The sequence below is a fragment of the Nannobrachium achirus genome (assembly GCF_963921795.1).
Source record: "Nannobrachium achirus genome assembly, chromosome: 4".
NCBI lineage: Eukaryota > Metazoa > Chordata > Actinopteri > Myctophiformes > Myctophidae > Nannobrachium > Nannobrachium achirus.
Genome location: NC_137813.1, coordinates 51,948,724 through 51,973,796, shown reverse-complemented (window position 1 = coordinate 51,973,796; position 25,073 = coordinate 51,948,724). Strand labels below are relative to the sequence as shown.

Below are 25,073 nucleotides of genomic sequence, written 5' to 3'. Positions count from 1 at the left end.
GGCGTGCGTCGGGGGTCGGAAGGGCCCCGTTGCGGGGAGCTGAAGCCGTGGGTCTGATGACATCGTAAAAGGGGCGCCTTAGCTGTTCTTCAGCAGTGTTCTGTCTTCTAGGGGACAGGAGGAGGAGGAGGAGGAGGAGGAGGAAGAGGGGGTGACCGTGGTGGTAGCGGACGAAGAGGTGCAGGAGGTGGTCGTGGACGAGGAGGCCGCGGTGGCGGAGGAGCAGTAGGAGGACGAGGACGAGGAGGACGAGGAGGTGGGGTTCGGGGGGAATGAGAGGAGCTGTCCACTCTCTGAGGAGAGGAGGGAGCAGGAGCGGAGGTCCACCGTTTGCAGAGAGGAGCAGCGACGCAACAGCGGTACACACTGCTCTGTCACTTTAACACAACCTGGGGACACGAACACACACACACACACACTTGAGCTGTAAAACCATACAGACTGCTCCATCACCTGCAGGTTTTTGTTGTAACATTAATATAACTACATCGTTATACTATATACTATACATAGCATCTATGTTGTGTATAAGTGTATAACTGTGCATGTGTGTACATTAGAAATGCGCGGATGGCGCATCTCTAATGTGCAGTCGGATTTGGATCAATCAAATATAATTATTAATTAATTTTGGATAACCGCAGATGAAATAATGCAGGAAATAAATTATGACATAATATATCTATGCTTGTGTCTGTGTGAGTTTGTTATTTTGTCTAATTTGTAAATTTTTCATGATGAGTGCTCAGTGCTCCAATCCACAGTAAAACGAAACAGCTGCGAGCCTGTGACCACTTGAATCGGGTGCCTCGTTGCGCTCCTTAACTCACCTCTATGGTTGCGCTGCACTAAAAAAGTTGAGATTTCTTTCATAGATTCCTCACACATATTGCCAAGTATAGGTAAGTTAAACATCCCACTAACAAGCTGTGGGTTTGTTTCTTTCTTTCTGTCGTTCTTGTTCTCTTTCGCTCTCTCTTTCTCGATCAGGCTCTGTGTGTGTGTGTGTGTGTGTGTGTGTGTGTGTGTGTGTGTGTGTGTGTGTGTGTGTGTGTGTGTCAGTCTGTCTGCATCAGCGCATAGCGCAGCAAAAAAAGACGAACAGACATTCTGTAGGCTAAACCAATGCATTTCTGGAAGTAGGCCTACCAGAAAATAATAATGATTTGACATTATGGAAGTTGCGGATGAGGATGGATGCGGATATATAAATTGGATAATATAATTAATGCAGTTGGATAATGGATAATTTGCTCGGATGGATTCGGATGACTTCAAAAGCTTATCCGCGCATCTCTAGTGTACATGCACTTCATGCTCATGTGCCTAGTGTCGAGTTAAAGCCTGTGAAGCCTGGTTCATGGCCGAAGCGCACAGTTACAAACATTTTCATACACCCTGTGCCTGCCTTACTTCCACAGGTTAATCTTGGATAATTATGCAGGTGTATGTGGAGGTGGATATAGAAAACCACCACTCCAAAGAAAAGCAAATTATATTATATTGAATTATTCATAGTGAAATCTGTTTAAATGTGTTTCGGATGCACACAATAGATTAAATCAACATGTTACCAGGTGTTGTGCTTCCCTTCATTTAACATACCACGCATTTGATCAAATTTCTCTGCATATAATATTAAAATAAACCCATGGGGCAAAAGAATGATGTTCAGTTTTTTTCAACACCAAGACAGTTATTGTCTGGCCAATCATCCATGGGAGCATGTTGACATCACCGCGTGTCGTACTTTAGTTTTTATGATCTGCGTACGACCTCCGTGATCGGGGCAACGTGGGCACGGATGAGGTCACGGGCCCACAAACATTAGCCTGGCATGGCCAGACTGCATAGACATTAGTCTGGAATCTCTGTGTAGTGTGGAACCTGCATTTCCAAGGGTCAGATAAAAAAGAAAATGCCACATACTTCCATACAAGGCCCCAATGGTGCCCAACAACTTTGGGGCAGCAAAATCCAATCACAACCGAGCAGAGCCAGACTAATCTGCATAGGGCTTTTTTTTTTTTTTACACTGACAGATTCATCTGGTTTCCAGGCTACACAAACACAGGTGCACTGGGAAACATGAGCCAGGCCTTATGCTGCATTCACACTAGCAGCTACAAAAGCTACAGAAAGACCAAGCGTTGCCAGCTGCACTGCTGCTGAGTCACCTTTGAAGTGCTGTGTTACACCTTGCCATCATCAAGCATGTGTCTGACAAGTGAAAAAAATATGAAGGTGGAAAAATGTATTGGGTTGAAAAGAACGGAACTGGCTTAGTCCTCCCCCCACCATTACAAGCAGGAATTGTGTGGAGAAAAGTTGAAGCCAGCTCTACTTTTGCGTAGCTTTTGTAACGTTGTGTCAAAAGCTACAAGCATCAGTTTGATTTCATGTCACTGGCTTTGAACTGAAAATGGCTTGTAGCCTGTCACTTTGTAGCTGTTAGTTCTTCTTCCTCGTGTCCGGCCATCTTCTATATCACATCTTTCCAGTGGTTGTGCAGCGGCATTTGGCTTTGCCAGGTCATCTCCAGTACATTGTGGCGCGCAGCTACATCTCATGATGTGTACAGTGGTTTAACCGTATACACATGCATCAGAAGATGTTAGCAGAAGGGGCCTGTTGCAGGGGTTTAACCCATTTAGGCCCGAGGTCGATTCTAAAAACACCTTCTAAAGCCTGACTTTCTGAAAAACTTCAAATATTATACAAAATGTACAAAAACAAATATGTTGCTACATACTGTACATGTACTAACTGTACTACACAAAAATGTGTTCCCGGCCTGAGGGGTAAAAGCACAAAAAGGGGTTCCCGTCCATAATGGGTTGCGGTGGGTCTAATGAGTGTGAGCACTAGTGTGAACGCACCATTAGGCTCTTTTAACACATAGGATGCCCAGGATTATTCAACATTGAATCGGCAGGTGCCCATGGGAAACCGCCATTTTAGCGTTTTTTTAAAGGGCTGGCAAAAAAGTAATCTGAGTAAATGTAATCCGAGTATGTCCTTTATTTTCACAATAGTATTTTCTTTCAGTCAGGACAGTTTTCTAACAATCGCAGGCCTCAGTGCTTTTGTAACAGCCGGTAGAGAAGGCCGCGTTTTAAACATGAAGGTGATTTAAAAGTTAGATTAGGAGAAGGATGCACATTTGTGAAGCAGCGTTACACTGATGTGAATGGGGGAGACAGGACTTCCTGGTCAAGTGATCTCGTGCTGCATTTCGGGAAATGGAGTGTTTTTCTTCACCGCAGTAGCTTTGTACAGTAGCTACAGATTAATATAGTTTAATGTACAACGCGTCAAACGCGTCAGTGGGCACAGGGAGACATCAAAGAGTTTGACGCGCTGGCGCGTCGTGGACCTCCTATGAATTAACATACAGAGACAGTATGTTTATACCTGCTACTAAGTTACCTGAATTATGTTACCTGATTATTTTGTGGGAGTGGGTGTCTATTTGTCTATCTGTGTATGTACTGTATGTGTGTACTGTTGATGCTGTGCAGTGCGTGTACCTGCAAGGTTGATATGCGTCAGGCTCTCTCTCAGAGGTGATATAGGGGAGCTCAGGGTGTGCACCGTCTGGTCTGTGATGCTGCCACACTGACTCAGGTCCAGCTTGGCCAGATGGGGAACGTAGCGCACCAACAGGCGCGACGACGCGTCCGTCAAATCCAGGCCGGCCAATCGCAGCTCTGTCACATTCTGGAACCGCCCTCCCTTGGTTTCTCCATGTGCTGCATTGTCAGTGAGGGAAGAGATTAATGTGAGGAGCGGCCAGGGATGTGTTTAATACATTGTGGAGTTGGAGTCAGCCGAAAAATGAAAACAGGAAAGGTCGCCATTTCAGATGTTGTTCATCTTATTTATCGTTCTGGCTGGGGATTAGAAAGCACTTTCAGTGTAGTAGCAGTGTATTTACTAGCACTAAAATGAGCCAGTCATGGTCTTACTGGTGCCTGTGTCAAGTGGATATGAACTAGCCTTCTGAGATGGAGATTTTAAAACCAGTTTAACTGGTTTTAAAATCTCCAACAAAATAACAGATTTTTAGATCAGCTTTAGCTTTTTGCACACCAAGCAGCACACCAGATGTTTTTCTTTTCATGTGTGACTTGCATATCTGAAATAACACAAATCACCATAGATGATCAAGATCTAATTTGTGCAATATGCAAGAAGCCACAGGCTCCGCTTTGAGACCCAAGAAGAGTGCTGGTCATCCTGCCAACAGGAGGGGCCAAACGCTGCTGTGCAGGGACTCTGCAAGGCTTGGGAGGCCCAATGGGCCTGGAACTGCCTCAAGAAACAGAGCCAGGCTTTTGTCTGCGGTGGGAGTCACAGGAACAGCTTCTTCACTAAATTAAAACGAGTGTGAGGCAAATGTCCCACCGCCCCTGGCCAGAACAAGCCCTGTAAGGCCTACGGGGGCAGAGGGGAAATGGTGGCCAGTTTGTCATTGTGAGGTGATTGACAGAGCTAATTGACATGGGCTCAGGGATTGCCTGGTTCAGCCTAGACACGGTTCTACATTTGAATGTTGACCAAGTAGGTTACAAGCAAATGAAGCAATGGCAGTGACTCAGTGCGGCTGTCTTGGAATCGAAGGTTTGCGGTTCAATCACTGGCTTCTTTTGGCTGCTTGTCCTCGAGCAAGCAACTGCTACCAATCAGTGAATATGTGTGTGCGAATGAGTGAATGTGAAATACACTGTGCAAAGTGCTTTTTGGAGGAATGCAGTCCATTTTCCATTCCACTGAATATTTATTTAGTCTGAACTCACAGCTTGAGAAATGGCATTATTAAAGTACTCATTACGTAAAAATAATGCTAGTACGTAGCACATAACTGTACTTAAAGTGCAATGATATTGTAAATTCATGGTACCTTAACAAATACATACAATACTTGAAAATACTACGTCATTCTGATTAGCAGAGACGTGTGGGTACATAGATTCACTATAACAACAATGGAACAGAAATGTAGAACTGTAGAAATTACACATTTGCACTATACTGTCAATGTACATATAATTACACCTGCTTGCAGTATTACATGGCAGTGTATTGTAAATTATTATTAACTCATACTGTGCCCGGGCCACAAGTTCCGCTAGAGTGCCAGACATTTCTGTATAGGCCTTCGCTCTAACATCCGTCTACAGAGGCAGAAGTGCCTTGTGTTTTCACTGCACCCACTGTAATGGATGACGAGAGGAGGAAGTTAGCTAACAGTTAGCTATTAGCTTCTTTATTTTTTAGAAGCCCGATCTGATGCTATTTTTGTCGCAAACTATGTCGCTGCACTGGGAACACAGTTCAGAGAAAAAAGTCTCTAAAGATGTGAGTTTGTATTGAAGTGGGCGGCGCGGTGCGGCAGCGTTGCCCGATTACGGGCCGATGTAAACAGAGTCTCGGCCCCGGCCATGAAAGGAAAATTAGACCCTCCGATATAAGCCTCTGATTAATTAATTAATTTTATTAAATATCCCGGATAGGCATTAGGCACCCCGGAATACGTCGCGCCGCCGACAGTATAGATTGAGTTTTTTTGGGGGGGCTCTAAACTTTATTTTAAACCATTTTCAATGGAATAAATCGTCGGACCATCTAGGATCACTCGTTGGAAAGCGTAGGACAAGCCAAGACCACCCACATCTCTACAAGCAGCTCAGGGTAAGTAAAATAGCAAAAAAAAAACATTGTATTGGATTGAAATAAAGCCGAACTTGTTCGGGATAGGCACAAAAAGGGTTAATGTATTATAACAGTAGTTGGGAAGATAACCTGAGCACAGACAGCCAGATTATCTGGAAACTTCGAGGGAATAGTCAGCAGGCTGCCCACAAGTCCCTTTTGGTTTCAAGTGTCCTGTTATAAACATGATTGTTCTGCTTAATGTTTTATGTAAAGCCCATTGATTTGCCTTATTGAAATGTGCTCTACAAATAAACTTGCCTTTCATAGAAAGGCCAAAGGCCAAAGTCGCAGTCAAGGTCATGATTAAGATTTGAGAACGAATGGGCAGATTTTCATGAAACATGGTGGAATTTTGTGTAAGAAAAAAAGGCAAAGATCAGGGTCACAATCGAGAACAAGAGATGTGGTCTGGCAGGATTTATTTAATTGCAGGAGGTAGACCAGATCATAATTACTGACACCTGGTGACAAAAACATATTACTGTAACTACATTGAATTAACGGAAGACTTTTCAAATGTAACATTTAATGTTTATGCCAATTATGAAGATGTATGCTAATTGCAATTTAGCCGTGGTATACGCATGATAATGTACTGAGCGCAAGTCCGTTTTGAAAATATAATGGCACTTAATGGAATAGCAGCCCTCTCTCATGCGATTACTTTCTCATAATTGACTTGCTACGAGTGCATTGTTACATGCACTATTACATAATACTAGTGCAGTGCAGTATATATAGTACAATAAATAGATTATAATATGAAATGTCTTTCTTCCCCACTTAACCCCAAATCATTCACACTAAGGGCCTATTTTCGTCCATGCTAAACCCTTATACCCCTGAACTTCTTTGCCTTTTTTTTTTTACTATTTTGAAAAACATTTTTAAATACTTCAAATAGCCGATCTACATCGACAGGTTGTGAGCTTGTAGATCAGCTATTTGAAAAACTTTTTATTTTGTAAAAAAAAAAAGGCATTGAATGGGTTTAGGGTTTAGCATGGAGGAAAATAGGGCCCTAGGTCCCATGTCCTTTCTTTGCCCTCTACATTAAATATCTTTGCAGAAAATAGCTGATCTACAAGCACACAACACATCTCGTTGTTACGTTTTATGAGCTTGTATATTTGCTATTTTGTCTGAATGTATGCCCCAGAATGTGGTTAACCACGCGAGTACGATAACAGTCCTTATCATTGACAGCTCATTTCGCAGTTGATCCCATAATAACCTATTAAGACTGGGAATGCATCTGTATCACGCGATGTAACCACTTTAACCATTATTTCTTATACTTTGGCTATTCAAAAAATAGCAGATCTACAAGCTCATGGCGCGGCACCGAGTGCCACGCTATGCGCTTGTAGATCTGCTATTTTGAAAAATGTGAAAATGTGTTCAAATCTTATAAAAATATTTTGAGATGGGGTCTGCTGTCAAATACATAGAACGGTACATTCTACGGATCCTTGACATAAAAAGAAAAAAACTTTGAGCACTACTGATATAGAAACTTTTAGAAAACCATAAGGATTTTGACGACATTTTTAAAGGGGCACTCCACCACTTTTCAACCTATGTTCATATAATTGGTCCTCACTCAAAAATAGCTTTTTCTTTTTTTTTTGTGAAAATGTTGATGTCACAAGACGATGGATTCTGAACTTCCCACAGCTCTCCGAGGAGACTTGGACGGAGTAGATTTTTTTTTTGATATTTTATCATGAACATTAGTGAGGACCTATTATATGAAGACAGGTTGAAAAGTGGTGAACTACTCCTTTAAGTATTTTTCAGGTCTTGATGGGTTGATAGAAAGTAAAACATGTAGTGTTTTACTGCTGATAAATTAATATTTATGGCGCTACGACTATTGCTACTTGTATTCAGTATGTGTGCAGCAGTACCTGTCCTGGTGTCTGGCGGCGGTGCGAGCAGCTCTCGGAGGTGCGAGTCTTTGAGCTCCTCGACCCTGCTGAGGTCCAGCAGTCTGAGACACGGACAGACAGCCTGACACAAAGCAGACACCGACGACCACGGACAACCTGACACATTCAGCTCTAATAGACCTGAGAGAGGGAGGGAGGGAGCGAGAGAGAGAGAGAGGTCAACATTTGTGGGGGAGAGAGGGTTTCTCAAAGTCCAGGGGTGCCGAAGAATACTTTGTTAATATGTGGAATTCATCAATATAGCTTCAGTTTAACCACTTAAACGCTCTAAAAATATATTTTCTTTTTCCATTGAGCCCAAGGCCCTACCCGGCCCGACTAATTAGTAAACATTTTAGGCCCTACCCTATCCTGTTGAGTCAGGTTCTTGTATGGTCGGGTTCGGGCATAATTTGAGAACTCTAACAGAAACGGATGTCAAAATGTAAAAAAATCTGGAAGCAGGGCCAATTTTGTGGGAATCACAACAAAGTCAAGAGACTACAGTAACAGACACCCTGACGTCTGAAGTCTCCTGGGTGAAGGAGTTCACTCTGTGACGTCATAAAATCCACACTGTAGAACTCACAACAGGCAGACGAACTGAAGTCAGGAGGACAGTGAGAGAGAGAGCTTGAAAGAGACGCATGCCAAGACACAGTGACAGGCACAGTGACAGATGGACAGAGCGAGAGCCAGACAGAGAGGCAGGCAGAGGGAGAGATGGACAGTAATTGAGGTTGTGTGTTACCTTGCAGACGGTTGATGAGCCACATGAGTTGCTTCTTAGAGATATTGGTGTATCCCAGGTTTAATGAGACCGGCTGGCGACGGATTATACCACTGAGCATGGGAGGGGTGATGGAGCGCTGCCTGCTCAGGTCGATCTGCGTCCACAACCTCTTATCACAACACCTGGAGGAGAGACGGGACAAATCAATACAGATCCTTGGTTCCATGCTAAACTAATCCTCGACAGAAAGAAAGCTGCCAAATAATTCCAATAATCCTCGTATAAAATACTAAATTAGTCTGATTAACCACTTACTTAAGTCCTGATACTTTGTAGTACAATGATTATGTATCGACATGTGTATATATCTACAAGCTCACAACACGCTGTGAGCTTTTCACCTACAGTATAATGGCATTCACAACAATCAATTATTTTCATTATCGTAAACAAAAATGTATAATCGCTTACATCGATTTAATGGAAGGTCTATTTAGGCTTTGCGTGACAAGTGCCGACTGACACGCTGCATGATGAAAGTGAGGACCTCAGCAGATGGTGTCGCTCACCTCTGGGAAAATGAATGGTCGCAAACACGTCATAAAATGTTGCATACTGTGTGCGGCTGGGAAGATGAAATTAGCACTAATTACCACAGAGATGCACGAGACCACATTCACTTCCTTGCTTACATTGTCTGGGCCGTTACGAATGCTCAGAATTCGTTCGACACTTGTCGCTCAAAGCATAAAATTGACCTAAACTATTTCAGCCGACAGCCCCTATATGACACTGACCAGCGGCTCCAGGTGCGACAGACCCTCATGCAGACGCACAGCTCCCTGTGACTGAGGTGCTGGAACACCCGCAGCCACACGTCGCGGGTCATGATGTGGGACGAGCCCGAGTCCAGGGGCAGGCAGCTGGGCTCGGGGCAGGCGGGCGGAGGTCTCACCAGGTGCCTCTCCATCTGGATGGGCCGGGGCGGCGAGGGCACGGCGGGGGGGCTGCGCTTCATCACGTGGGAGCGCGGGGCGAGGCGCGACGGCTGCGAGCGGGGGGAGGCCGCCATGGCCGACATCAGCATCCCTCCCCCGGTGCCGCCCGCTCCCCCTCCTCCCCCGTTCGACGTGGGGATGGAGGAAGTGGAGGAGAGGCTGTTGTTGGTCCGCGACGAAGACGACCCCGTCGACGCCTGGCTCTTGCCGTTGTTATTGTTGTTGTTGTTGTTACGGATCTTGTTGCCGCGGCTGCCGCCGCCCTTTGCTCCGCCCCCGCCCGCAACCCCACCCCCGTGTCTGTGATTGGACAGAGGCCCGCTGGCGGTGTTCTCCTTCTCGCCGCCCTCCGCCACCCCTCCCCGCTCCCGCCCTCCTCCCCCCCGCGTGCGTCCGTTGCGCGCCTCCTGTCCGTTGCGCTGCTGTTGCTGTTTCCCCGCAAAGCCGTCCGAGTGTCCTCCTCCCGAGGACGGGGGAGTGGTCTGATTGGAGGAGAGCGGGGAGGAGGGCGGGCCCAGGGAGGAGGAGTTCTTCCGGGTTCTGTTCGTGGTGGTGGTGGTGGTTGTCGTGGTGACGGCGGCCTCCTCGTCCTCCTCTCCTCCGTCCATGATTCCTCCTTTCCTCCCCCCTCCTCCTCCTCTCTGGGGCTGCAGACTCACATCCCCTCCTCTCCTGCGGCTTTTCTCCCCCGTCGCCCCTCCTCCACCACCCTGCGGCTCCTCGTCTCTCTCCTCCTCGTCCTCCACCTTCACGCCGCCCGTCGTCGTCGTTGTTGTCGTCGTCGTCTCCCCCTCGGACTCCTCGCTGGCGCTGAAGCCCAGCTCGGCCAGCCTCCGCTCCCTGTCCCTCTCGCGCTCCCTCTCGCGCTCCCTCTCCCGGCGCTCTCTCTCTCCTCGGCTGCTGTTCCCGTAAACCAGAGGGCCGGCGGGAGGGGGAGGCGGGTGGGAGGGAGAGGACGAAGGCGAGGACCCTCCTCCTCCCCCGCCGCCGCCTCCCCCCGGCTCCCGCGACGAGTCGTCCGAGTCCGAGTCCGACTCGGAGCTGGAGGACGAGGAGGACGAGGAGGAGGGCCGCCGCTCCAGCAGCTGACACATCCTCTTGAAGCGCTCCAGCTTCTCCCGGTGGTGGGAGCGCTGGTCGGCGCTGGCCCCGCCCCCGGCTCCCCCCCCTGCCGCCTGCGAGGATGAGGAAGAGCCCTGTCCACCTCCTCCTCCTCCTGCTGCTGCTCCGACACCCCCTCCTCCTCCGACACCCCCTCCTCCCCCCGAGGAGCTGCTGGGACCGTTGGACTCCGACGGCTCTGACTTGGGCTTCTGGTGAACAGAGAGAGAGAGAGAGAGAGAGAGAGAGCAAGGCAATCAGACTGGGTTTATTCGGCAGCGCTAGTTCTCTTACATCATCATTAAACCAAATCTCACGATTATGTTTTAGAACAGGTTTAGTAAATATCAGTGCTTCTCGAACTTTTTAATTTCAAGAACCCCCATAACTCTGAGGGCTCTATTTTGAAAGGCCTGTCCATACTGTCTTCGACCACGGAACCTTTCGTCGGAAAGGTCCGGTTCAACTACAAAATGACGTCACTTGCATCTTCTGAAAAGCATTACCCCAAATTAGATTTCAAACACTGGTATATCTGTTTCATAGCTATGCAGATCATTTCTCTCGCTCTAACTCTCAAGAGCACAAACACCTCCTCAGGCTGGCCATCAGGAATCCACGCTAGCATCGGGCAACACCGATCTCACAGGGGGACAATCTGACTATGGACATCAGCCAACACTAATTACTGTCCCCTACAAAATAGACCAATCACTGCATAACCAATGCATAACAGAAACAGCCTCACCTGTGGAAAAACTCCAACTACCATCATGCACCAATGCTACACATAAGATTATTTTTTAAATAAGAAAAAAGCAGGAAGGACCAGACAATAGTATATCAACTCTAACATAGCTGCAGGGGACCTACCTTTTTGAGACGTTTTTCGTGGGCACCCTTCATCTAGGAAGGAGAGTAAAAGAGGGGGAATGAGGGAGGCAGGACAAGAGGAAAGAGACAGTGAGGGATGACAGGAGGTAGCAAGGCAGGAAATGACAGAACGAAGGAAATTAGGGATGGGAAGAGAAGATCGGATATGGACATGGCAGAGGAGGTAAAGGAGGGGGGAGAGAGAGTTAGAACTGCGATGAGATGAACATTTCCATGTCAGATTTCACTTGGACGAAGATGTTTCTGTGCATAAAATCAATCCAAAAAAGAAAGTTCTGGATAGTGGATATGGCTGTGTCTCTCTGTGTCTCTACCTTCTTCTTGGGCCCGCTGTCCAGAGGCAGTTCCTTGTCCTTCTTCCGCTTGTGTCCTCCGTCTGTCCTGCCCCCGTCCTCCAGAGAGGTCGGTGTTTTCTTCTTTGGAGGAGGGTCATCCGTCAGCTTCCAGCGACCCACTTCCCCGTTGTCCAAACGCCGCTTCCCTGAACCGTCCCCCTGGTCCTGTCCACAGAAAGACGGACAGACAGACGGACACATGAAGACCGACAGAAACACTGTTACTACGGACGCTTCCTAATGCAACAATCAGCAACCCGACAGCCTTTCTCAGTTGCTACCTCCCCTCTCTCTATGGAACTCACAGCCAAATCACATCAAAGCAGCCCCCCCACCCTCTCTTCTTTTAAAACCAACCTCAAATCCCACCTGACATGCCTTCCTTTGTTTCTGTTTCTGTTTGTTTCATTGTACTTTTTAAAAGTGTTTTTAGTCTTTGTATTTGCATCCCCTACTTTTGTTTTGTGCCGTGTCTTTGAGTGCCTAAAAAGAACTAGCACTCTAGCTCAATGTGTTGCTGTTGTTGTTATTAATTATCAGTACAATTGGTTTTAGGTTGGGCATCGGCACCATTTTGCTTTGACCCGTCTCTATAGCCGCGTCTCAAGTCCTTAAATAATTCCTATTTCCTTCACTTGTTTCCTATTTCCTTGTATGTTAGTCCCACCCACTGAGAGTTGGCCTATGGTCCAACTCGCTTCTCCCCTGTAGCCTTTAAACTCTCCCTCAGCCCCAACATACCTCTCCTTTTACCACCTCCTTCACTCCTAGCCTGTTCTCTCTGACTCAGCCTATTTGAACTACAGGTATTGTGGTCCACATAACAAAATGGTGCAGTCAGCTTAATGGGGTCATCTACAAATATTCAGTAAGAACGATACAAGTTAAAATAACCGAAGCCTACAGTAGCTTTCCTCTTCAGGGCCAGTTCTGTCTCTTCCAGAAGCAATCTAACTACTCACCCACTGGTGCAAACCTTTCTCGTCTTTGAATCCACCTTCTTTTTCCCCCCAGCCCTAACAGAAGCAGAAGCCTTTTATCAACCTGAATTTTCTCCAGGCCTCGCCTCTCCCTCTCAGTAACTCCTCAACTGGCTCCTAAACAAAGTGCAGTACTCTCTAAATCAACGGCCCTCAAACACTCCCCCCCGATGTGCATCTGGCTCTCCTACCACTCTCCTCTACTACCCTAAAGCGTAATCTATACTTTGTCTCGCCTCACAAAGCCAGACATTCTGAGATTTCCACCTACCGATGGGGACTAAAATGCAAGGAAGTTGATAGAATGGCACTAGGGTTTCCTGCAGGAAAAAGTCTTGACCAGGGGGGGAACTCATGGCGACATTTTTTGATAATTAATTAATTAATTCGAGTAATTAATTCACTTAATTTTTAATATTAATTCTTATTTTTGCCCTATAAAAAAACACATGAATGTGCCCATGATGACTGAAAACACAACTAAATTAATTCCCTTATTTTAGACTAATTCTTATTTTTGCCCTCAACATAAAAGGAGAGGTTGACTCTTGTCTCTTGGCCAGGTGCTACAGATTTTAAATAAATAAAATAAAGTGCTGCAGGAAACCCTGACAGCTGATAACCAATTATGTCACCGCGCAAAAGATGTTAGATTGATTCTGCAATGCAGTCTTTTTCTTTCTTGTTTCTTTTCTCATTAAACTCTAATTGTTTCTACAGTTTTAGCAGCAAAACTGTGTAGAAACTGGGAAATTGTCCTTAGTCTCTAGCCGAGCAATGTGTTTAGAGACTGACTTGTGGGTCTATACTTTTTCTTGCTTTTCAGCTGTTACGACAGCCAACAGTCGCAGTCCACCAGCGTCTCACCTTACTGGTCTTGCCCTCCTTGTGGCACTTGGGGCATTCCCAGCAGTTTGGGATCTCATCGTTGATGATGCCTTCTGCTTTACCCATCTGAAGAGGACACGACAGCAGTATGTTAACACACATGGCATACATACGTACAGGGCTGCTTGCACACAATACTCACACATGCACATCAAGCACACGTGGAAATGATTACGCCTAGGAAAGCTTGTGTCATTCATCAGTGTCATTGTAATTATAATGTATCTTTACACTCACTGAGTGGACCATTAAAAAAACGAATACACATTATACATTTTAGATTCTAAATTGAATTGAAAAGTACTGGAACTGGTATAGAAGAAAACGATTTTGCTGACACCAAGTGCTAATGGTAACAGACCATAATGATACAGGTGAGATGGAAAAATAAGGCTCAAGATAATATGTAAAAAATCATCTCACATGAAAAACAGTCAACAAAACTCAAACGAAGAAGAAAATTGTAACCCAAATTTGTCTATCTACAAGCTCACAAAACTGAACATTTTGAGCTTGTAGATCTACAGTACTATCTTCATCATTGTCTTTTTTTTTTTTTTAGTTATTCCCATTTCACAATAGGGGGGCCTCAGTCAGAGGCTATTTGGGGGTCCTTGGCATGGACAAGTTTGGGAATACCTTAATGCCTTGCCTAACACATCACAAGCCCATGTCAGGAGCATGGAGCATGAAGAGTGTGCACATATGGAGCACACACACACACACACACACAAGACAGAGACACATGCCTCCTGCTCCATATACACACAGCTGCACCTTGACAGCTGGGCCGGACAATCTTGCTGTGTATGTGACATAAGAGACAGACACGCACAAACTTCCAATTGCGAGTGGACACACACACACCCTAACAAATGTATGTCACGCCTACCTCGAGAAAGAAGACGCATACATTTGTGTACACACACACACACACACACACACACACACACACACACACACACACACACACACACACACACACACACACACACACACACACACACACACACACACACACACACACACACACACACACACACACACACACACACACACACACACACACACACACTAAAATCTCAGTGTTAATTTAACTCCAGAGTGTAAAATTAGAACTGTGAGGATACATTTGGGTCGATTGCGCACGCACACACACACCTCGAGGCAGCTGGAGTAGTGGTACTGTATGATCTTGTTGCAGAGGTTATACATAACATGAAACACACACACACACCTTGAGGCAGCTGGGGTGTATGATTTCGTTGCAGATGGTACACTCCATGAGGGAGAGGCTGAACTTCTCCTCCTCAGAATCCACCGTGTCCTCCTTCCCTGCTTCACCGCACACAAAACACACTGCTGTGTGGGGCAGCACCGGCTGGAGAGAGAGAGAGAGAGAGAGAGAGAGAGAGAGAGAGAGAGAGATTGAAACAGTCATTTTAGCATCACAGTTCTCAGAGGTGTTGTTTGTTAAATGGATGCTTCCTTTGATCACGTGATATAAATCAGGGCACAATGATTAATTGTACACACAGTAAAAAAAGAAATCCCCTTGTGGGGTCCATTAGGGTTTATTTTTACACTTGAGTTATACTAACACAGGGTTTTACACTGGACTGTAGTAGTTGGAGCAAGGCCCTGACACAGGGAGGGCTGCGTGTTCGATTCCCTGGTTCCCAAAACACCGGGTCGGGACCCATTTGTGGGTCGTGACGTAGGGATGTCCCGATACCACTTTTTTGCTGACCGAGTACAAGTACGAGTACTTCATTTTGAGTACTCGCCGATACCGAGTACCGATACGAGTACAATTAATAATACAAAATGTCTTTAAATTACGTTTTTTTTATCAGATGTTCCTCACTTTCTGGCTGTATATAACACATTAAATTGCATTGCTTTCCCAGAACATGGCACAACTGCCACACATTTCACTTTTTTTTTTCAGGTTTAGCCATGGAAATTCCTGTACTGTGCATGATCTTCTAGATCTGCTCAAACATTTTGTATTTTTACTTTTGATACTTTAAGAGAGAGAGAGAAAGGCGAAGTGACACACAGGGTACTCGGGCACTTTGTGAGCAGTATCGGACGAGTACCGATACCGCAAAATAGGCCGGTATCGGGGCGAGTACCGATACCACGAGTACCGATACCGCATCCCTAGTCGTGAGTACATTTTTATGGGTCCCTTAATTTTTGTTTTGATACATTTAGTGTTTAATTATTATTATTTCAAAACATTCTTTCAAAGAAAATAAAAAAAATAAAAGGAAAAGAAAATCCCCAAAATGCTAAGATTTTCATGAATAAAAAAGGCAATGATTTTTTCCTAGTCATTTATTTCATTAATAAAAAAATAAGAAATATCAAAGAAATCCCATAAATTAGAAAGCTAAATGTTTAACAAGTAGTGAAAATAGCCGATCTACAAGCTCACAACGTGGCGCAACGTGATGTGTTGTGAGCTTGTAGATCTACTGTTTCACTAGTGTGGGTCCCAGGCAAACGTCTCATTTCTCTTTTGGGTCTCGAGCTAAAAGGTCTGGGAACCACTGCCCTAGTGGTATAGGCAGCTCTGATGGTTCACTTTCCCGGTTCACTTTCCCGGGCGGGTAGTTCGCCTCCTGTCAAAATGTCCCTAAGCAAGACACTTGTCTTTTCGTCTTAATCAACAAAATTAACACTGCCCCCCCCCCCCCCCAACCAAGCATTCATCATGACCATCTGAGCAGCTATCAGCTGGGTGAAACTGAATTTCCCCCGCGCGATTGATCATATCACATGAACTCTAGTTGTAGATTGGCTATTTTCGATGAAGAGATTTGGTGAAGGGATAATACAAGTAGTGTCCCAACCCTGGGGGAACCCAGTTAACCATGTACTTGTGCACGAGGCGCAAGTTGGCACCTTGATTTCATTGATAGACAGTACACTTAATATGCGTCTATCTGTCTGGGCAAAGATGTTGTGTGCACGTTTTATTTGCCCTACAGATTCCGGATGGAGACACAAATGCATTGGTTATAATCAAATTATTGGAATGCGACAAAAACAAAAATATGTTGTTGAACTCAAGTCTCCATGGGGTGAGTAATCATCATTTTGGGGGTGAACTATTCCTTTAAAGTAAGAGTGGCCTTTCATAAGCTGTTTGCTTGAATGTATGACTGCACATTTCTAGAATACAGGTGTGATATACAGTACCACCAACGCCACCATTGCCAGCTGGCCACTTTTTCCACTGATCTGGACATCGTATGCACCCATACGAGGTCACTCACTGTCACGCTCAACGTCTTAATCAGTTTCATTTGTATCACTTTGTCCTGTGCTTATTCGTTTGTCCTGTGTGACTCAACAACCATTCAGTTTGTAAAGCTACAGTGAATTTCGAGACAAAGGTTTGACATAATCGTGATACCGATATCACCTAGTAAGCCCTGGGCATCATTTTATTCTGCCCTTGAACACAGGAGGAGTGAGGACACACCTTAGAACTAAGCTCTCAATTCTCACGTAGATTCAAAAAGAAAAGCCAGTTATCGAAACCTTCCTGTTCTGAGGGCGATACTAAAATAAAAGCCTCTTTGTGCCAGGGTATCAATATCAATATTCACAGAATTAGAGTGAGTAATGGTGTCATCATCATGGGTATGACAGGAAGTCGCCCTGTCCAAAGAATTCAATTGCATCTCTCTGCCGCTTCTGTGTGGACATTCAAGATGGAAAACCTGCTTGGCCTGGGGAGATAAGACAATACTAGACTACTTGTCAAATAACATAGGCAATACTACTTGTCAACTAGTAGGTGATGTACCTGACACCTGGGTCAACATTTTTCAATGGAAGAGTAGGGAGACCACCTCCTCTAACCACTGCAAAGGTAATAGTATATTGTATCAACATACTCCATCATAAAGATTTGTCAAAATAACCTACAAAGATAAGATATCAAAAGATTCTTATTTTGACATTGCATTCAGGGAAACCAATGACTATCGATTAAAACTTTGTTTGGTCCAGTACCAAACACAGTACAGAACGATTTCATAATCATATATCTAGAGTGCAGTCCACTAGCACTGACCCCTTTCGCAAAGTACGAGGGGCCGTTCAACAAGGTGAACGAATTGGCCTCTATTTCAAATTACGGTGTACATACATACAACTTCATAACGAGCTGTTCTTTCAACAGTAATCCCCTCCAGATGCTATGCAAATGTCTCAACATTCCTGACACGTTCTGAAGTTATGCCAGAATTCTACCTCCCCGTTAGCAGGAATAAAAGAGGGCAGGTGAATATGGAGGTTGTGATAGAAGAATGTTTATCACAGCCAGCGATTCTTGAATGGAGATAGCAGTGTGTGAAGGAGTTGTCATGGTGAGAAAAACAAAAAAAGAAACATGGGCCTTTTTCTGATCGCTGATGGTGGTCTCTCTAAACGTTATCCTTCAAATGAATCAAAGGCCTCTTTTTAAAATGAGTACTTGGAACAGAACAGCAAATAACAATGTTATGTCATATGCTCTCTGTTCTTTAAAATAAGGACTAAGTCATAATGACACTTTGTTACAACTCAAGACCTTATTTGTGGTGTGTTGCACCTCTCTCATGTATACGTAATTGAGTGTATGACTGTACTCTTTAGAGTACATGACAAAGTCTTTTACAGAGTATCTGTTGATTAATGGGCTTGTAGCGATTAGACTAGTCTAGATTCTTGTCCTCTTATGCCTACTCTCTTTGCTGGTATGTTAACATGTCTTACGCAAGAAAAGACACTTAATAATCTTCAAATTCCAATGAGGAGATGAGTACAATATATTGCACTTAGCTGGTCCGTTCTGTTTTAGGTTTGGTTTTTAAGATGGGAACCTGCTAGCTGCTCTTGAGTCAAAGCAGAAAACAAAGGTGGGCGACTGAGCATGCCTTTAACGTCAGGGGTCCTCCACTCTTGGACGACCTAACTGAGAAGTTCAGGCTTGCCAAATCAGTGTCTGCTCTTAAATAGCTCCTTAAACCTTTAATCGAAAGGTGTTTCTATAGTATCCTTGCCAGAGACCGTTTGTACCTCGTGACCTACAAATCCAAGCTTATAATACATGCTATAAGACACTCAAGAAGGAAGAGTAACATAATACAAATACTTCACTTTCCTTCTACATGCATGCACATTAGCAGCCCTTCAAGAACAAATGCAGCTGCAATATCTTTGTGCCTTTATCTGCGTGAACCAGTGTTTGTGCCTTGCTCAACCAATTCCCACGGTGCTATTAATGCCATGCCTCACCCGTTTACCCGTGTGTGCACCTTCTATAAGAATGCATGTGTGCTTATGAATGTTCTGAGCGTATATGTGTACCTATATAGGTACTTGCCCTTTGATGGACATCCAATCCTCCTCGTGTTAAATTTTAGTCTTAGTGTTTATCATTCTTAATAAAGTTGTTTTTTTTGTTTTGTTTTTTTTGCCCCATGTAAAGCGTCTTTGGGTACTTAGAAAAGCGCTATATAAATTTGAGATATTATTATTATTATTATTAAATTGTGTTTGCACCTATTTGTTGATGTAAATGTGTGTGTGTGTGTGTGTGTGTGTGTGTGTGCGTGCGCGCACACACACACACACACACAGTTTTTCTTTACCGTGCTTCTTGATTGGATTAATCGAAAAATTGATAGAATAATCGCTATATTTGTAGTCCTACAACTAATGAGCAAACACAGGAAGCCCAAAACCTGTCACCACTACGGCCATAATCGACTCCTCGTGCTACACCTGCACCATGCCTAGTCCAAGTAAAGGTGCTGTTATGCTGCTGTGTCTCTGTGAGAGCTGTGTCCGTCCCACTCACCGCTGTGCACTGTCTGAGGAGGCAGGACTGCTTCATCCGGCCGGGCCCTCCGAACTTCTTCATGTCCTTGCAGAAGTGGCACTCCCCGCACTCGTTCCGCATGCAGGCCTGACAGCGACGACACCGGGTCCTCCTGCGTCTCGCCCCCCCGCCTGCCCCCCCGCCCAGCGCCTTACTGCCCGACATCCCCTAACAAGTCAGCTAGGAGAGAGAGAGAGAGAGAGAGAGAGAGAGAGAGAGAGAGAGAGAGAGAGCAATAACACACAATGAAATAAGTTAGAACAGACAGGAGTGACAGCAAACCCACCACACTCATGTCCATAGTATATTACACACAATAACAATAACAAAAAACACAGCCCTGTCTACTCTGCAGTCTCTATCTCTACTATCTATGGGCTAATTTCATGCCTGTATGCACTAGGGACAGCCACCATGATGAACAAGCAAGTCGATGAAAAAGGACAGATGGGGGAAGAGAGCAAGAAACGACAAAAACAGAACAGACAGAAGGATAGATATAAACAGAGTCGCCAATGCTGTACATTGCACACAGACAGGTTTCTTTTAAAGCCCTTTAGCTGGATCAAGGAGTTTCTATGAAGCTGGAAGAAGTACAATTTTGATTCAGGGAATGGCTCCAAAACTAGTCCACCATCCAGGGCTGAGAATTAAGCCACCAGCCTGCCTAACACTGATAAATATGGGTGTTGTGTTTACCTACTCGACGACTATCAATTTTGACAGTTAAACAACTTCTCTAGTGGCAGGGTCTTTTACGTTTAAAAAATTCTATTTGGTCAGTTGGCATGTGAATGCTAAGATTTACCGGATCATGTGCCCTGTAGGCAAGACAATAATTCCCAATCTGGTTCCACTTCAGTAGCATGCATGTACTTTGATGCTTAGATTATTACGTTACAATTCTAAACATTGGACCCATGCCAGCCAGGCACAACTTTCTGGCAGTTAAGACTCTCTGTTCTCTGTTCAGTCTCTTGACTCTGAGTACAATAAAGGTACAGGAATTAGTCTTAGTGGCATTGGCGCAGCAACAAATCGTAGTGCGCTTCACAGATTTGCTTGTCAGCTCTTTTTTGTACAGGCTGTGTGAATCATCTCTAAATCGATTAAGTGTTGTTATATGTGCTGCAGAGGCAAACATGAATGTATTAAATGGGATTCTTTCACTTTTTTATGCCTGGCAGCCACAATAAATGAACTGTGACCTGTCCTAGGACCAGCAGAGCAACATCCCTCCAGCTATTGAATTCTTGTTCTGGCTGGCGAGCTTGTTTACTCGACCCATCCACTTTGTAACGGTCAACACTATGTTATTCTATTTTTTATGTAGTTGCCTGGAAAGCAATTAAACTGAGTAATGAATTTTGGGGAGTGATCCAACCACTCTGGCCCCATTTTCCTGCTACGTCTGTCTGAGACCCACTGCTTAAGAAACTAGTTTGGAGGAAAGACTCCCTGCCCACCTGTTTCGGAGAAGGAGAGGACACTGCTTGCAGTGCTTGGTGCACTGCCTCTGTCATTAAACGTACTGTAGATAAATTACTTTTCACTTCTGTTATGGAGGTGGTCGGTGGACTAAAGCATTTTGTGTTTAGATAAAAAGAACAGTGCACTTGAGATTCATTTGAAATAGATTTTTATCTAACCACTGGGGGAAAAAAAACATTCTTCTTTGGGCGTCTTTAGATGCGCTTGAGTGCTTGTCTACACTACAGTCTATCTCAAATCTTCAGCAGGATTAAAAAAAACACACACACTGTCTTCTGAGGACACATGAGGGCTGATTAGAGAGCAGTTTCTGAAGAGCAGGTGGTTAAGAATCACCCTTCCCTTTCCACAGTGAAATGAGAAGTACCCAGCAGGATGCGGCACAACCCCTTCACACTGGAGAGAGGATATAATTAAGAGAGGATGAGAGAATAGCCTACGTCTCCTATCTTTCCAATTGTGTGTGTGTGTGTGTGTGTGTGTGTGTGTGTGTGTGTGTGTGTGTGTGTGTGTGTGTGTGTGTGTGTGTGTGTGTGTGCGTGTCCTTCACTCAGGTCTCCTAATTTTGACAGGGAGGCAGCAAGAGCAGGAGAGAGAGAGAGGGAGAGAGGGGTGGAGAGCAAGGGAGAGAGGGTGACACTGCAGAAACACAGGGATGAAAAGTTCCTCCACTGCTCCACATAAAAAAGCATCACCTAAATGAAACCACCGCCAACAGCCATTTCCAACGGAGCCTGCACCGGCTTCTCCCAAGAGGGCATCTTTCCACAAATCAACTAATGACAAGGACTGACAAGGTTGTGGGTGTGTGCCGTGTTGACCACAGTGAGCTCTCATTCACCAAATGTATTCAAGCACCTAGAAAAGCGCTGCTGCCTACAGAAGTCTGATGTGTTAATATCTATTCTCCAGCCACACAGACAGCAGTAATAAAGCGTTCATGTTCATCATACATAAATGTCCACGACTAGGAGGTGTGTGAGCCAGCCAATAATATAACAGTTACAGATGGCTCCCACGGAATCCGCAGCAACACACACACAACCACACTGGCTTGATTAGCAAGCTATGGTAATGAGCTAGCGTTACATAGCACACAGGCGTGTGTGTGTGTGTGTGTGTGTGTGTGTGTGTGTATGTGTGTAATAATTACTCATCATACCTTCACACGCACAGTGTTATACAATGTAATGAATATATGATGCTAATAATGTGTGTGTGAACATGACTGCACACACATCAGGGCCTAACAGCAGCAGCATCACCACCACCACTGGACAGAACGGTTCGAATCCCACATCATCATCATCGTCATCATCATCATCATAGCTGTGTTAGCTGAAGACACAAGTTAGCAGAACCAAAAGGAGGATGATGATGATGATGATGATGAACATGGTGATCATCTGGCACCCAAAGACATTCATGCTCCTCCGTCGTCGCGCAGAGCCCTCAGCCCTGTCGCTATATCGCTAGACACAAAATGACGTAATTCTCGCCCCCGACAGTTTTCTCCCCCGGTCGGAATGACACATAAAAAGGTTAATTTGTGTCGGGCGACAGTCTAAAAAAGAGCCTGTTGGGCTAGTAGCCAAAGCCAGCTAGCTCCCATACACACACACTGCCCTGGCTGTGTGTGTGTGTGTGTGTGTGTGTGTGTGTGTGTACCGTGTAGACACAGTTAACCTGCGTCCTTACAAACACTACACAACGGCATGGACACAACTATAAAGTAATTTAGCACAAACATAGACACATTAGCACACTTATAACGCTATACGTTCTCGTAATAACAGCGATGAACGCGCACTAGCTAACAGACAGTATAATGTTGCAACTGATCAAGCTCTTTCTGCAATATGCTTCCTCTTTCATTATTGCTCAGCACAGCAGCATCATTACAAATCAAACCCACTGACTGGAAAATCATACTAAATAAAAGAAAACCCTGCGGTGATGAAGGGTGGTGTGTATGTGTGTTTGTTTTGTGTGTGTATGAAAAATGTGAAATAAAATACAAATAAATAAAAAATACATTCCAAAACACTCACCTCTTCGTATCACGTCGCATAGTCGTTGGTCTCTCATTAGAAATGATATTAGCAACACCAGCAGTTAGCCAACGTTAGCTCTGGGCTTTTTTAGCCCCCTTGCTTTAATGTCCGCTTCCTTATTTCTGCTGCTACTGTGTCTCTCTCTCTCTCTCTCTGTGTGCGTTCACACACACATTCACATGATGTCTCCCATGTTGTTATTACACCAGCAGCCTAGCACTGTTGTAGCACACATCACACACACACATTACACACACACACCCCTTCAGGCTGATCCTCTCACTGTATGTAACCTAGATGTGGTGTTTGGAGGAGAAAGATGATTGTACCAATCTGGATCGATGCTAATAAACTGGAAGGGGGTGGTGTGTCTGTCTCTCTTTCTCTTTGACCCCCCTCTCCTCTTCTCTCCCTCTCTCTCTCTTTCCTTCTCTCTCTCTTTCGTTCACTCTCTCTCTCTTTCTCTCGTCTATCACAACGTGTTCCTCCCTCTTTAAAAACACGCACGCATTGTTGTACTTGTACTAAAGCGTGACACAAAACGTGCGCCAGTAGATCGTAACGTGCGCCCGCCGGAGCATTCCTGTGAATTCCAGTACAAAAAAATATATATATAATGATAAAAAAGTGACTCAAAATGAAACACAAAAACGCGCTGAGTTGTGGCTATTGTTCTCCTTTTCTATTGTGCTGGTCGTGTTGTGTGCATGCATGTGTTTGTGTGTGAATTATGGTGTGTGCGTGTGTATGCGTGTGTGTCAGCTGGCAGCAACATCAAATAAGACACGTTTAATCCTCCGTGTTCACGTTACATCACATAGGTGACTATTATCGTTCTCCATTTTTGCCCTCGGAAATAAATAAATAAATAGCGTAAATAAAATATGGGGAGTGAAAATGTGCACGCCCCTCCTCTTCCTGATGTCGTCATGACTAAGCGTCACTGCCGGCGTGAGTTCTGGGAGTTGTAGTCCGCAAATGCCGCGTGTGTGTGACGTGATGTGACGTCGGGCGTGAGTGTGCGCGCGCGCGCGCGCGCGTGTGTGTGTGTGTGTGTGTGTGTGTGTGTGTGTGTGTGTGTGTGTGAGAAAGAGAACAATATGGAGTATTTTACAGTCACATAAAACTAAAATACAAAAGCACATTCATTGAAAACGAAAAGAGGAAATTGTATGTTGTCCATATCTACTGTATGCCTATTATTAATAATAATTGTTATCTTACAATAAATGCGAGAAGTCTCTGTGAGTCTGTTTGTATGTAATCCGCGTAACTCGGGAACCGTTCGTCCCACCGGCTTCAGATTCGGCACGCGCGTTCCCCACAGTGCCGGGCCTCGACCCGACCTGATGTGCGGTTTTCCCGAACCGGCGCGAAACGTTCATAATCTCCGTATGCGGAGATGATTGTTGACATCAGGCTGTTTCTGAGGAAACCGGCGCAAGCGCTGACTCATTGTGACATCACATCATTCCCACATTCATTCCCTATTTCAAATTCGGCACGCGCGTTCCCTGCCGCAGCAGGTAGTGCAGTGCCTGGCCTCGACCCAACCCGATACGTGATTTTCCAGAACCGTCACGAAAGGTTCGGATTCTGATGTCTGACATCAGGGTTTTCCGGAACCGGCACTGTGTCTGCAGAGATCTCCATATATGGGCATAAAATGGACACAGACAGACAGATACAGATATCTCCATATATGGGCATAAAATGGACACAGACAAACAGATGGTCAAAACGGGTCCTAAAGAGATCTCCACATATGGGCATAAAATGGACGTTGACAGATATCTCCATATGGGCATAAATGGACACAGGCAAACATATGGTCAAAACGGGTCTTATGACAACAGGTATAATGGGGTTTGCATTAAAGGGTAGGGCATTCACAGAGATCTCCATATACTGTATGGGCATAAAATGGACGCCCGTATGCGGAGCTGGTGTCTGACATCAGAGTTTTCCGGAACCGGCACTGTGTCTGCAGAGATCTCCATATATGGGTAGAAGTGGACATAGGCAAACAGATGGTCAAAACGGGTCCTATGACAACAGGTATAATG

The 25,073-nt window shown here is 45.0% G+C and overlaps 1 protein-coding gene across 1 annotated transcript; it reads right to left on the bottom strand.

Moving 5' to 3' along the window:
• Positions 1-23,131, bottom strand: fbxl19 (F-box and leucine rich repeat protein 19). The gene is made up of 11 exons (XM_080725050.1): positions 23,005-23,131; positions 19,442-19,642; positions 14,816-14,959; positions 13,558-13,644; positions 11,690-11,875; positions 11,355-11,387; positions 9,180-10,693; positions 8,401-8,564; positions 7,629-7,790; positions 3,531-3,752; positions 1-389 (listed from the first exon to the last, which is right to left on the bottom strand). Exons 2-11 carry the CDS (start codon positions 19,625-19,627, stop codon positions 79-81), a joined length of 3,009 nt encoding a protein of 1,002 aa, XP_080581176.1. The 5' UTR covers positions 19,628-19,642; positions 23,005-23,131; the 3' UTR covers positions 1-78.
• Between the last annotated feature and the right edge of the window lie 1,942 nt (positions 23,132-25,073).